General features: G+C 56.0%; 7 protein-coding genes across 7 annotated transcripts; 3 read left to right on the top strand and 4 right to left on the bottom strand.

Annotated features, from left to right (window-relative positions):
* Positions 1 to 10: 10 nt before the first annotated feature.
* On the top strand, positions 11 to 2986 carry ACRALDRAFT_2045481 (uncharacterized protein; the record flags this gene model as incomplete). The annotated part of the gene is made up of 8 exons (XM_071021512.1): positions 11 to 33; positions 69 to 324; positions 357 to 447; positions 494 to 754; positions 792 to 834; positions 874 to 2646; positions 2729 to 2837; positions 2870 to 2986. 8 exons carry the CDS (start codon positions 11 to 13, stop codon positions 2900 to 2902), a joined length of 2589 nt encoding a protein of 862 aa, XP_070878855.1. The 3' UTR covers positions 2903 to 2986.
* A 100-nt stretch (positions 2987 to 3086) lies between these two features.
* On the bottom strand, positions 3087 to 5376 carry ACRALDRAFT_1079201 (uncharacterized protein; the record flags this gene model as incomplete). The annotated part of the gene is made up of 4 exons (XM_071018876.1): positions 3087 to 4463; positions 4569 to 4982; positions 5042 to 5191; positions 5344 to 5376. 4 exons carry the CDS (start codon positions 5374 to 5376, stop codon positions 3387 to 3389), a joined length of 1674 nt encoding a protein of 557 aa, XP_070878854.1. The 3' UTR covers positions 3087 to 3386.
* A 744-nt stretch (positions 5377 to 6120) lies between these two features.
* On the bottom strand, positions 6121 to 7138 carry ACRALDRAFT_1074041 (uncharacterized protein). The gene is made up of 4 exons (XM_071018191.1): positions 7072 to 7138; positions 6860 to 6991; positions 6717 to 6784; positions 6121 to 6649 (listed from the first exon to the last, which is right to left on the bottom strand). The coding sequence occupies exons 1-4, from the start codon at positions 7090 to 7092 to the stop codon at positions 6457 to 6459; spliced, it is 414 nt and encodes a 137-aa protein (XP_070878853.1). The 5' UTR covers positions 7093 to 7138; the 3' UTR covers positions 6121 to 6456.
* Positions 7139 to 7395: 257 nt separating this feature from the next.
* Positions 7396 to 8535, top strand: ACRALDRAFT_1060185 (uncharacterized protein). The gene is made up of 4 exons (XM_071016193.1): positions 7396 to 7460; positions 7540 to 7571; positions 7642 to 7723; positions 7784 to 8535. The coding sequence occupies exons 1-4, from the start codon at positions 7437 to 7439 to the stop codon at positions 7808 to 7810; spliced, it is 165 nt and encodes a 54-aa protein (XP_070878852.1). The 5' UTR covers positions 7396 to 7436; the 3' UTR covers positions 7811 to 8535.
* Positions 8536 to 9303: 768 nt separating this feature from the next.
* ACRALDRAFT_2023947 (uncharacterized protein) lies at positions 9304 to 11005 on the top strand (the record flags this gene model as incomplete). The annotated part of the gene is made up of 5 exons (XM_071020176.1): positions 9304 to 9476; positions 9532 to 9559; positions 9651 to 10179; positions 10256 to 10683; positions 10781 to 11005. The coding sequence occupies 5 exons, from the start codon at positions 9304 to 9306 to the stop codon at positions 11003 to 11005; spliced, it is 1383 nt and encodes a 460-aa protein (XP_070878851.1).
* A 717-nt stretch (positions 11006 to 11722) lies between these two features.
* On the bottom strand, positions 11723 to 12589 carry ACRALDRAFT_1067458 (uncharacterized protein; the record flags this gene model as incomplete). The annotated part of the gene is made up of 2 exons (XM_071017449.1): positions 11723 to 12452; positions 12531 to 12589. 2 exons carry the CDS (start codon positions 12587 to 12589, stop codon positions 11723 to 11725), a joined length of 789 nt encoding a protein of 262 aa, XP_070878850.1.
* A 133-nt stretch (positions 12590 to 12722) lies between these two features.
* ACRALDRAFT_1060187 (uncharacterized protein) lies at positions 12723 to 13687 on the bottom strand. The gene has a single exon (XM_071016194.1). The coding sequence runs from the start codon at positions 13512 to 13514 to the stop codon at positions 13056 to 13058; it is 459 nt and encodes a 152-aa protein (XP_070878849.1). The 5' UTR covers positions 13515 to 13687; the 3' UTR covers positions 12723 to 13055.
* Positions 13688 to 13740: the final 53 nt, after the last annotated feature.

The raw sequence follows: 13740 nt of genomic DNA, 5'->3' as shown, positions 1-13740 counted from the left end.
GGGCTGTGAAATGACGCGACTGATGCCACAACAGTGATAGACCTACTACACAACTCACCGGATTCTAGTATACGGACGATGCCACATCCCGAATCTTCACAACTACATAACCGCCATTGTACCGGTCGGTCAGTTCTCGTTGGCTTCCACCGAGGGCCAAGCGCTCAGGGGCGTCGTCCAGCGTTTAGTGGGATGATGCGAAGCCAGGATGTTGGCTCGGCGCCAACTCCTGATAGGCCAAACAGCCCCCCTCATCTGCACCGTACCTGCATTAGACGGAGCAGTGCGACAGTGCCAAACTCGACATGTCCCTTAATCTCATCAGTGGGAAGAGACGTCGGAAGTGAAGTCCCAAGATCTGGGCTCTCTCCCCTGGGCCTCCTAGGGTTGGGAATAGGGGGCTGGCAGATGCCACCCAGGCCATGGACTTCCAACAGAAGCGGTGCGGTGCAGGGACGTAGAGCTAAAAGGGCTCAATGTCCTTATCACTTAGCCCTCTCCTCTCCTCTCCTTTCCTCTCCTTTTCTCCCCTTCTTTTCACCTACGCCACGGCCTTCTCTTCATCCCCTTCTCTCTTGCTCTAGTCATTCCTTCTGTCCTTGTGACAAGTCCATTCTTTCATTTCCCTGTACAAACCAGTGCTTCTGCTTCTTGTCACTCGACGACCAGCGCAGATATAGCCGTTCACTTCTTTCGACGCCCTTCAATTTTGACATTCACTTCACTTCAACCACGCAAACTGTGTCTGCTGCTTGTTTCCACGCGGAATTGACTTCCTGCTTTTTACCCAGCTCTTTCTGCCGTATACCACAAACCACCAACTAGACTACCCGAGTCGAAAATCCCCTGAAAAAAACAACACTGCAATAACAGCGTCAGCGTGCCGTACCGCACCTATACCCCAAGGAAAAGACCGCAACATAGCCTTTCCCGCTTTCGAACGCCAAATATGAAGTCCTTCATTGCTGCCGCTGGCCTCTTGGCCACTGCCAACGCCTACCAGCCAGGTAGCTTCCTTAGCCGCCCCGACGACGCCGTCCCGTCGGCTTCCGCCATCTCGCCGGCTTCGGACATCAGCTCGGCCGCGCCTATTCTATCGGTGCCTGTTGATGTTTCCTCGCTTTCGGAATTCGCGATTCCGTCCGCTTCTGCTGATATCCCCGTCTCGGATTTCCCGATTCCGTCCGCTTCTGCTGATATCTCCGTCTCGGATTTCCCGATTCCGTCCGCTTCTGTTGATATCTCCGTCTCGGATTTCCCGATTCCGTCCGCTTCTGCTGGCATCTCCGTCTCGGATTTCCCGATTTCGTCCGCCATTCTGGAATCCTCCGTCCCGGCTGGTTTCACCACCTTGACCGTCGACGTCACCGAAATAGCCACCGTCACTTCCTGCGCACCCACCATCACCGACTGTGCTGCCGCGTCGCCCACCCTCGCCGACGAGGACCTCCAGACGTTCATTGTCACTCAAACCGTCCGCCTGACCGAGACCGTCTGCGCCATCACCGAAGTCGAGAGTATCTCCGAGTCGGTCATCCGGGAGCACGAGACCGGAACCCTTACCGGCAGTATCATCACCTCCGAGGCTCCCTCGGCCGTTCCCTCACAGTCTGAGTCCAGCGTGCCTCCCCAGACCACCTCGGGCGCCATTCCCGGCGTTGGCGAAGGCGATGATGAGGATGACGAGTATGACGAGGATGAGTGCCCCGCCGACGAGGATGATGACGACTTTGAGGACGACGACGACGACTTTGAGGATGGCGACGATGATCTTGAAGACGGCGACAACGATGCTCCTACCGTCACCACCATTCCCGATGCTGAGATCACCGGCGCCGTTCCAGACGAGGACGAGCCCACCACCACTACGACTGCCACCACCACCAACACCATGACCGTTACCGTGCAGCCTCCCGAGAGCCCCAAGCCTACTCCTGGCGACGGCTCCTCTGATGGATCCGATGGCTCCGATGATACCGACGGTGGTTCCAACAGCCCGGGCAACGGTTCCGACGATAACGGCCAGTGCGTCTGCCCCACTGCCGTGACTGTTACCGTCCCTGCCTCGACCGTCTACGTCACCATTGGCAGCCCCACCCAGTCCGACGCTTCTCCCGTTCAGCCCGGTACTCCCACGCCTGCCCCCGGTGATGACGAGGATGACAATGAGGATGAGTTCGAAAGCGTGGAGGACGATGACGAGGTGATTGAGGATGGGGACGAGGATGTTGAGGATGATGAGGATGAGGATGAGGAGGCTGAGGATGAGTGCCCGGCCGAGGACGAGGATGAGGAGGATGAAGACGACGAAGACGACGCTGAGGATGAGTGCCCGATTGAGGATGATGAGGACGAGGATGAGGATGAGGACGACGAGGATGAGGGTGACTTTGAGGATGAGTGCCCGGTCGAGGACGACGAGGATGACGAGGAGGATGGCGACGATGAGGGTGACTTTGAGGATGAGTGCCCGGCCGAGGACGACGAGGATGAAGACGACATCGAGGACGAGGAAGACGTCGTCGTCGTCGACCAGACCGTTACCGTCGAGCCCATCCCCTACCCTACCGGCAGCGCCCTTCCGTCCTCCGGCTTCGCTCAGCCCACCGGCGTTCCGTTTGTCCGCCGCAGCCGCTTCCGCAACCTGTACTAAAATGCGTCGCACGGGACTAGCCAGCTTCAGGGACTGAGGAGGACAAGCACCTGCACATGAATGTGTAAATTCCAGAGTCAAACGCATCTCTTTACTGCTCTCCCATTCGCAACAGGGAGTTCACATGTTCGTCCAGCAAACGCCTTTCGTGGCCGTATATAGGGTATGCGCTGTCTTTGACATGGTGCGATTTGGAAGAACGTGATACATACATAGTTGGAGCTATTGGACCGGATGCCTAGCTCTTGACCGGATTCTTTTCTTTCTCAATGTACATATAGTTACTTCATTATCTTAAACCATTGGGATGCGGCTTTATGGCCCCGTACCGACGCCTGTTTTCGATGTGATCTAGACCAAACCAGCAGACCTATGAGGGAAGCAGCCAGTTGTAGTAGTTGTGGCAGTTGTAGTACGAGCTGTTCAGCATGTACTGTATTGTGTGTATGTTACTATAGTAAAAGCAACAACCTACTTTAAATTTGTGGTGTTATTCAAATGGAACCTTGCGCCTTTCAGATCTATATCTTCCCTTCCGTTTTCCTTTTTATCCCTCTATATTCGTGCAGAAATCATCCAGTGAACCATCCCTTCTCCCCAACCGGAACTGCAGTCCTCGACTATTCGGATGTCGCACTGACTTTTTCAAAAACAAGAGAAACACATGACTGAATGTCCCTTACCGTGGTAGTGGTAGAAGGGAAACGTCATCGAAACTTCCGTCGCATCAAAATTAGGAACTAGAAGAGTTCTCCTCGGGCTCCCTCGCACCAGACTTTTCAGTCGCGGCCGTAGCATCCGTAACAGCCGCCTCCCGCCTCCTCTGACCCTCGACGCGCCTAGCCATGGCCTCCTTTTGCTCACGCAGCGCGATGCAGAAACGTGAGTTGGCGCGGATGGTCTCGCCCTTCCAGATGAACAGGAACGGGATGACGCACATGAGGGCGCTCAGGCCGCCCAGAAGGCTGCAGGCGCCGGCGATGCCGAGGCGGTCGAACATGGGCACGGTGGCGAGCGGGAGGACGACGGCGAGGAGGCTGCGGGCCATGGAGGCGGCGGCGTTGGCGGAGGCGGCGAAGATCTCGTAGGCGTCGGTCAGGTAGTTGAGGAGGGCCATGAAGATGAGCATGAAGCCGGCGCCGAAGGGCAGGCCGGCGAGCATGGGCACGACGAAATGGACGTCCTCGCGGGCGGAGAAGCCGAGCCAGAAGAGGCTGATGACGAAGAGCGGGCCGCCGAGGCAGGCGAGCGGGAGGCGGCGGAACTCCTCCTGGGCGGCGAGGGCGGCGAAGCGCGGGTGGGTCTTGGCGCGGCGGAGCAGGGGGTCCCAGGCGAAGAAGATGGGGAGGGTGAGGAGGGAGCCGCCGCCGATGGGGAGGAAGGCGAGGCCGGTTTCGCCGGGGCTGAGGCGGTAGAGGGACTGGAAGATGATGGGGAAGGCCTGGAAGGACATGTAGAAGATGGCGTAGACGAGGGCGAGGTAGGCGCAGACGCTGGCGACGATGAGCTCGGAGGTGATCATGCGCAGGGGGCGGGCGAGGACGACGGTGGCGAGGCGGTGGAGGTCGGCGGGGGGTTCGAGGTCGCGCGGGGCGGCGAGGTCGCGGTTGCGGACGGGGTCGGCTTCGCGGAGGGCCTTGGCGCGGCGGGCGAGGAGGACGGGGCCGAAGGTCTCGGGGACGACGAGGAGGAGGGGGACGAGGGTGGCGCCGGCGTAGATGAGGGCGATCCAGAAGGTCCAGCGCCAGCCGATGGTGGTGGAGCAGTATCCGGAGACGATGGGGGCGAAGAGGGGGCCGAATACTGTCGTCTGTTGGGGATGTCAGCGGGGGTTGTTTTGCGATGGCCTGCTGATGGCATGGCAGGGAAAGAGAGAAGAGAGAGAGAGAGAGGAAATGGAAAGGGGGGAACGAACCGCCATGAAAAAGGCCATGGCCCGCCCTCGCGTATCGTGGTCACCGTACATGTCGGCCAAGATGCCAGGGACGACGGCGTTGGGAGAACTGGCGAAGACGCCGACGAAGAAGCGGAAGATGACGAGGGCGGCAAAGTTGGGCGCTAGAGCGCAGGCCATGGTCCAGAGAGTGAAGATGACGAACGTGCTAAGGGTGATGATGCGGCGTCCAAAGTGCTCGCTGAGGGGACCCCAGATGATGGGCCCGAAGACGTAGCCTATCATGAAGATGGAGATGGGCAGGATTTGCTGCTGGGGGGAGGTGATGTCGTACTGGTCGGAGATGAAGGGGATGGCGTTGGAGGGGAGAGAGGAGCTCATGGTGCTGTTGATGATGAGCATCATGTTCATGGTGACGAGGGCCATCTTTTTGGTCTGTCCATGACCTGGTTAGCGAAGGGTTCTGGAGGGGAGGGCAGTCTCGAAGGACTTACACTGGACCAGTTGTAGGGATTCTGCGGATCGCCATCTTCCCAGGATACTATGGTCTTTTCGTCGTGATCGCTAGAGCTGTTGAAGGGCGTGGAGCCTGGCTTCTCGTCAAGACCGTGGCCAGCACTCCCATGTTGAGGTTCATACTCTATCTGTCCATCACCCCGTTGGCCAGCGTGTCCTGTGTTTGCTGATCTCTGCACTCTCACTGAGCCAAGGGGGAGACGAAAGGAATACACGGTCAATGATTGTTGCATGGTCACGTTGCCGTCTTCCCCCCTGGGGTTCAATGGGAAAGACTTACATTGTAGGGACGGCCTTGATGCCTCCAAGTCATTACTGAGATCGATACTACGAACCATGATCAATTACGGATCGACTTTGCATACCTAGCCTATGGTTGTGAGCAGTCCCGGTAGTCCTCCCGAATGTATTTCAGCAGACCAAAGAGAGAGCGATAGAAGGTCGGGAGAGTAGTCATGAAATGAAAGGGTGGGTGAAAGAAGAAAGCCTGCGAAACTTGGCGATGGAGGGGATCGATGCACCTAAGAAGGACGGACGGCAACGATGGAGGGATAACCTGGAGAACATCGGCGATAATTAAGCCCGGGACGATAAGATTTTCTGGTCTCAGGACCACCAAGACCACCATTTGCCTCGTAATGGTGTAATGGGTTGTCGGAATACTAGCCAAGGGGGGACGATCCGCCGCTATTTCTTGCATCAGACCGCGTCCTTTGGGCTGATTAGCAATTTAGCAGCCTTCGCCAGCCGGAGGTAAGGGTCTTAGCAAAGGCCTTATCCCCGTCATAAACCTTGTCGACGCATCAGTGTGGCGCCTTCATTGGCTAGGGAACTTGCATTCGAAGAAAACATGTGCCGGGAGGACGCTTGGCCGTAGTGGGTCGTTCTGCCGGACTTGGATGTCCTTACCCGGCCCGGGACCGGACCATGCCAGTTGAGGTCGCCCATGTACGATGGTAAAATGCATATTAGTAGTTGGCATCGTCCTGGCCATGGCTGCCCGCAGTTGCACGGGATTTTACATTGTACACTTTGCAAACATCGTTGTAAGAAAAGTGCGCAGATGGCGATGAAGTAGGTATTTGTGACGACCATGCAATCGACAAGGAAAAAGAAATGAATGCGCTTGGAGGCGTGATATTGTTACGCGAGAAACGATTTCGGCCGGTGTTCCGTTCCTATTGTTTCCCCTGTGGCTACTCCGTGTGGCGACAGCTACGGGCGGTGGTGAGAAATCCCTCCCTTTTCTTCCTTGTTCGTTTCGCCCTTCTCTCGCCCATATTCGCCGTGGTTTCTGGACATTGGGTATCCTTAAAGACTCGACATATACGCCGGCTCCGGTATCGGTGCGTTGGAAAACGGCGACTCTCAGTTGCCAGGTTGCTGGAATTCCTCATGTCTCGAGGTTGATGCTCTTTCCAAATCTCGCATACAGCCCAATCTTCAGCTCGGCCATCTCGTCCCGACATTCTTCGAGCTTCGACTCGAGTTCCTCAATTTCCTCTTCTAACCTAGCGGCGGCGGCGCCTAGCATTTCGAGCGCTTGGGGCTGAGGCACGTGGAAGAACGCATCGCCAATCTTGTAACTGCCGTTTGTTCCATCCTGTCAGTGTTACAGTTCTCTCCCCAGAGGTAAAGGGATGTCGGCCATACGGGACTTTATCATCTTCGTCGATCAATTCGAGTTCGACGTTGAGGTCGTCGAGGTCTTCTTTTTCTTTCTGGTAGGGGTGCGGGGTCGGGTCAGTGTCGGTTTGTTCGATGGAGGGTCAAGACTAGAAGGCAAAGGGTCGCACATTCTTGGATTGTAATTCTTCTTCTATAACCAGTTGGCGCTGGTGTAGGCGGCTGAACTTGTTGATCTTGTCTTGGTCCTCTCTGCGCACTTCGACCTCATCCCCGACGCTCGCCTCGTCTTCCTTCGTCAGCTGCATGAATTCATTTGTGGGTTAGTCGAGAGGTTCTGCAATAGTTTCGAGAGCTTCTGGGCGAGGGTGTAGAATCTTACCATCATCCGTCTTGTCGCCATTTTCCCAGGTATTCGAGCTGTGAAAACTACTGATCGTGTCTTTTCCAAACTTCCTCCAGCTTGAGAAATTGGAGCTTCGGTTCAATGAGGGGCATAGTGCGAATATTGTATACAATTGTTTATCGCACCGTATGACAGCTACAGCCTACGGAGCGGAGTACGTACCAGTACTCAGGACATTGGCCCCACCTCTGGCACATGCTGTTCTTTCTCGGTATTCTAACGCGCCCAACAGAGTGGCATACATCGACTTGACACGTCCAAACAGCACGATGGCTCCTGTACGAAAAGCCTACCCCCGGGCGACGGCGAAGAAGATCATCAAAGCCCACTCAAACTGCAATATGACCAAGAATGTCGATGTCATGGTATGTGATCTCCCACGACCCGGAGAGCCACCACGCGTCGCGTCGAGACGCGTGACTGACATCTCCCACCTATGACTAGATCTATCTCGACTATCTCCGGTTCATGCAGAGGTACGCTTTACAAAGACAAATCTCGACATCCTGGGATGGAATTGAGGACTGATGCTTTGAGAACCGACAGTGTGATCAAGGAGGCCGCCATTGACTCCAAATCTTCTGGGGAGAGGACCATTACCGCCATCAGCGTCAAGAAGGCCACAGTAGTACGTTGGCATACCGTAATACCGCCGCCCCGAAGAACACGAATTTGACATTATTCAAAGGATGCCCTAGCCAGGTTCAAGACATAGGATAACATCTTCGCCCACCATGGACCAACATGATACGGACGAGATCCACACCGTCCTCCAAACATAAAGCCCGTTACCTCCCTCGAGCGACACCAAGCCGGCCCACGACAGAGGGTCTCCCAGGCGAATCTTACTTGTCTGACTATCCTCCGGTTCCTGCTCGACTAATAGTAAACCAGCCGGGCCTCGTCTCGGGCCGCGGGTGCTGGAGTTTACGTCATAACAAGTGCCGCCCTACATCCAATAGTCGACTTGATGCAAACAGTCGACCTAACGCCCATCAAGTTACAATTCACCCGTCAGACGACGCGTTGGCTCAGGGGAAGAGGCGGTCGGAAGGAATTAGCCAACGGAGGAGGCGAGGGAATATCTTGATATTGGGCTGTGATACTACGAAGGAAAGACTGCAGGGGTCCATTGTGGGCCTGGGATCGGCCGCTGAACGACCGGCTGGTCCCGATTACTAGTCGACCAGGAGAAGCTTCAGGAACCCTTACGTGCGCCAACGTAGAGAACTGGGGCACACCTCGGAGACGCTCATTGACAGCTGAGTCCAGGTTCAGAAAGTCAGGTCTGGGGATAAAACGGCTGACCGCATGGATGAGATACACCCTCTCTCGATGCCTAGTTCTCACAACACTCTTGAGGTGCGAGCATAGGCCACCAGTCTTGTGAGGTAGATTATGACGTAATACCAGTCATGCATGGTCATGTATCAGTCTGGGGAAGTAGGCGACTCATGTGTAGACAGCAAGCTAAACGATACGATACACCGGGACAAATCGCGGCAGCATGTCAGCCGTCAAGTTTGCTTATTGGGATTTCTTCCCTTCTAACTACCAGGATTATCAGCAGGGAATTACCTGTACAGGAAATACGATACGGTTATTACGGGAAGGGATGGAAGTCGGTCAATTCCAAGTAATGATATTGAGAAGAAAGCTACTGTAGGACTTTACCCTGTATTGACTGTTTACTAATCACCCAAGTATGTACTTGCACCAGAGCTCCTCCCCAACAGTCGCGTGTTTGATTAGCTGGAGGAAAGTGACAGGCAAGTACCTAGGTACATACGTCAATGCCGGGGGTCCAAAAGAAGAAAAGAAGGCACGCAGAAAACCCCAGTCACAGCAGTCACGGATACCACCAACTTCAACTCTCGATCTTGCCCAAAACCTTGCACCAAACCCCACACATCAGTTCCAGCTTACCATCAAAGCAAACCCGACTTTCTTTGAAAAGAAAAAAAAAACTTCCTTTCTTTTCTAATAGTAACCCTATAATCAGGCAACACAGATTATCCTATCCTAACCATCTCTTCTATCCTCTCCTCATCCTATTCTATCGTTAAATCTCCCCTACTGATATCTTGCACCCTTGCACATTATTCTTGTGCGCGCGTGCAATCACTAAACTACCTACAACGTACCTACATATCAGCTTTGTGCAACAACCGCGCGCGTCCACAGCTCTACCAATTACCCTAGTTCACCATGGCGGCGTATTTTGTTCTGAACCCTATCACCAAGGGCGAGTCAAAGTCGTCCAAGAAGAAGAAGGCCAAGGCCGCTGCCATTGCTGAGAGCACTGGCTCTCTTGCAACCGAGAAGGCTTCCGAGGCTGGTGACGATGCTGGCGAGACCTCTTATATTCGCGAGATTCAAAAGTGAGCATTGCACAGTTCCCTGCCGGTTGAATTCCAAAGCTAATTGACTGCCTAGGAATATCCGCAACATCAACAAGAAGATTGTGCGTCCCTTTCACATTCCCTCTTCCAATTCGCCTAACCCTAACCAATCCATATATTGTGATTCGTGCTAACCTCATCTTACCCCAACAGGTCAACATGGCCAAAACTGAGGCCGTAGTTGCGGATCATCCCGACAAGTCCCTCGACGCACTCGTTGCTGCGAAGCTCATCAATGCCGATCAGAAAGCCCAGATCTCCAAGAAGCCCGCATTGCAGGCCCAGGTTGCCCAGCTGGAGGAGCAGCTCGTTCAATACAAGAAGATCGATCAAGACTACCGTACCCGCCTTCAGACCGAGAAGGCCGAGCTTGAGAAGACCCTCACCGAGAAGCTCGAGAAAGAGAAGGCGGAGGCCGTCAAAGAAATCAAGGAGAGGCTCGAGGCCGACCATGCCAAGGCCATCCACGATGCTTTGCTCCACCTGTCGCAGTTCCTCCGCCTCGCTGCCGCCCGTCGCTCGGAGGACGTTGACCCCATGCTCGACGAGAACTTGGCTCTCGAGGGCGTTCTTCTTGGCGTCTATGGCGGCGACGAGTCTGCCGTTGACTGCATGACCAAGCTCACCCAGGGTTCCGACGATCCCACCCAGAGCGTCAATGGCGACCCTCTCCAGACTACCTGTCAGTAGCTTTCTTTCTGCTCCTTCCCGATCTTCCGACTCGGTAAAAAAATTATGAAACTGACGTCACTTCACAGTCGCTCAAGTTAAGAGTCTTGCCGAGGCCTATAGCAAGGCGCAGGCTGAAGTCGTCGAGGCTGAGAGCCAGGAACAGGCGGCCCCGGCTGCTGAAGAGACTACCGCGGCGACTGATCCGACCGTTGCCAATGCTACCGTCAACGAGATGAAGGCTGGCGAAGACGCCGCCTTGACCAACGGCGTCGTCGAGGAGCAATCCGCTGCTGCTCCGGCCAACGCTGCCGTTACCGACGAGACTGCCAACGCGTCGGGCGAGAAGTGGGATACCAGCAACTCAGCTAACGATTTGAGCGGCTCTGCTCTCTCCCAGGAATGGGTCAACGTCTCTCGTGAGCCCACCGAGCTCGAGGCCACTCAGGCTACCGGTGCCGCTCCTGCTCCCAATAACCAATCTTGGGCCGATGACCATCCCGAGCAGTCGTCCGAGGTATGTCTGAACAGATGCATCACATTCCCTCCCACCTCTCCACTTTCCTTTTACCGAATTAGCTTTTGCAAAGACGCTGACACCTTTACCGCATCAGGCCGCCGCTCAGCAGGCCGATTCCAACGACGGCTTTCATCAAGTCCAGGGACGGAACCGCGCCCGGGCCGATCGCGGCGAGGGTGGCAACCAGTGGCGTGGACGCGGCCGTGGTGATTTTCGCGGTGGTCGCGGCGGTGGTTACCGCGGCGATGGTCGTGGCCGCGGTCGTGGCGGACAGCGTGGCGGAGCTGCTCGCGGTCCTCGTCGGTCGGATGAGTCGTAACTAAGGTCGCATGTCACGACGGCGACAGAAACACCACATGGCGAGATGACAGCGTGGGAGGCTAAGCCCGATAGTCGCTACCTATTCGTAGGGCACGCGGGGGCAGCTTAATGTGGCTGGCTGTCGTCGTTTGCCTGGTTGTTTCCCTTGTCATTTGCCTCGGTGGTATGGCACTCCGTCTTCCTTTTGTTCTTTTTCTCTTTTCCCTTGGTAGCTGGCAAGCCTAGGTTTTGGTCTTACGGTGTACGGGAAGGGGGGGACAGCATGGTTCCGGCGTCTGGCCTGGCTTCTTATGGCTTTGGGCACTCTTGTACAATACCATAACGTGACATCGACTCCGGCAGGTAGGCAGGGATACACGACACAAAAAGTCGGGAAATCATAAATGGGATGATTATAACCCAGTCAAGGTGCTCTTCGCAGTGAGTGACCAGCTATTTCCTTGATGTACGCGGTGGTCATGAACAAACCACCTTTTGTTTCCCTTTTCACAACCTCGAGTCCATCGGCTACGATGAGATGGTGAGTTTTCATCAAGACAATAGGGTAGATTGGACTGAGAATGTATGCATCCAGACTGGTGATACAGCAGGCAACCCTGACAGCAAAGGAGGTGTTGCCAAACCCAGTCACGCATTGTTACATCCGTCTCACTCTCCTCATTCTTACACCTCCCACCCATAGCCTCAGAAAAACGCTGGTCCCCTTCACTTCGCTCTACTTGGCAGGAGCCAACAAATCCGCCTCAGCAACCGTCACCGCAACGGCCCCATCGGGGTGGCGCCTCGTGCTCTGGGCCCTCCCCCGGACCGAATCCCTCTTACACCACTGCAAGGCCTCTTTCCAGGTGAGCTCATGGTCGATGGCAAACCAATCCTCGCGGTCGAGCCAATGGCGGTCGATAGTCCCCAGAGGGACGTCGACGACGCCCTCCCACCCGTCGGGCTGGCAGAAGACCTCGTCGCCGCCGAAGTACTCGGGCCGCGGCAGGAAGTGCATGCCAACCTGGCAGCCGCAGCGGGCGCAGAAGGCGCGGGAGGCGACGTCCGGGTCGCACATGTAGGAGTGGAAGAATCGGAGCCAGGTGTCGCGGGAGCCGGGGATGGCGGGGCGCAGGACGTCGCGGGCGGGGATGTAGGCGGGCCGGTCGGCGTCGGGGGCCTGGGCTTCGGATTCGGTGAGGGGGCGGTCGAAGATGCGGCCTGTGATGCCGCGCGAGGGGTCGGAGTCTTCGGATTCCGAGCGGGGGAGGGCGGAGACGGTCATGTAGGGGGCTGGGACGGCGAGGAATTCCATGGTCGTGTTGCCGGTGGCGGAGCGGCAGTCGTTGCAGTGGCAGGCGGCTGTGTGGGGGAGGCGGACGGTCTGGGGGTCGGCGAGGTTTGGGTTGGGGCCTCCGGCGTAGGATGGGGGCCGTTCCTCGAGGGGTGGGATGGCGATGCGGTACCTGGGGGGAGTTAGGTGTCTTGGTGGGTTTTGTGAGGTAGGGAGGCGGGAAAGGGGTTTGGTTGGGAAGAGGACTGACCGGATGGCGCCGCAGTTGCAGCCGCCGGTGATGGTGAATGCATGGGGTGGGAGAGGCATTGCGGCGGTGAAAGTCTGGGTCGGCGTAGGTCGGTCTGTGTGTGCACCGGGAGAATGTAAGTTGTGTGTTGTGATAGGAGAGAGACTCATTTAAAGGGGACTCGGGTGGACAAGACACTTATAGTGAAATGAGGGAACAATGATGGGGATTTCCCCTGCAGACTGCGCAATCATGACGCCAAGACGAATAGTCCCGTGCTTACACCCCCAGAGTTCCATTTTTGGACCACCTCCTCATAATCTGCACATAACTACATACAATATTGCTGGGAAGACGTGAATGCCACGCTCTGGGACCCCATGACAGGGTGAGGCTCTTGGCAAATTCCTGACAACTCAGCAAAATTACCACAGCGATCGCAGGGATGGATCATGGCAGCATAATTAGTCCACGGAAACCAACGCAAACCCCCTGACCATCGAAAGAGGAATGAAGAAAAGGCGAAATCAAACCAGACAGAACCGATCACACAAACGCAACAAAAGGCGACCCAACCACCCTCCCCGCATCGTCGAACCTCACGCCCTCCCGCCGCAATAACAGCCTCTTCTCGTCCAGCGTGATCCCTTCCCCGTCCCGCGGCCACTTGCCCTTGAACCCACCAAGCGCCCCGCCCGTTGCGACCACCCGGTGGCAGGGGACCTGCGGGGCGAACGGGTTGCGCCGCAACGCGTTGCCCACCGCCCGCGGCGACGTGCCCAGGTGCGCCGCGAGCGCCGCGTACGTCGTCACCTGACCTCTGGGCACCTGGCAGAGAGCCGTCCATACCGTCTTCTCGAAGGGCGTCCGTAGCGAGGATGCGATTCGTGCGAGTTGCGGGCTCATGTCGTCGGGCACGTCGAGGGCGGTGAGGGGTTTGCGCTTTGTTTTTGAGGCGTTTGTCTTCCGCGCCGCGCGCAATGTCGTTGTTGTAGGGGTGGTCATTGTGGTGGTATGAATTTCCGACATTGTTTTGTTCTCTGGGAAAGTTGACTTTGGTTTCTTTTCTGTTGGTATCAATCCCATTGGGCTTGCGGAGCTGTGGTTGACCGAAGAAATTATGTGGAATGGTATTATTATGAGTAAATATTCAATTGGATTATTTCAGGATAAGATGTGATAACTGTTCTTAGAGGGAGGTTGTCAGTCGAAGGGCGCGTTCGATGACGCG

Source organism: Sodiomyces alcalophilus (genome assembly GCF_042370955.1).
Source record: "Sodiomyces alcalophilus JCM 7366 unplaced genomic scaffold ACRALscaffold_1, whole genome shotgun sequence".
Lineage (NCBI taxonomy): Eukaryota > Fungi > Ascomycota > Sordariomycetes > Glomerellales > Plectosphaerellaceae > Sodiomyces > Sodiomyces alcalophilus.
This window is presented reverse-complemented; position numbering and strand designations above follow the sequence as displayed.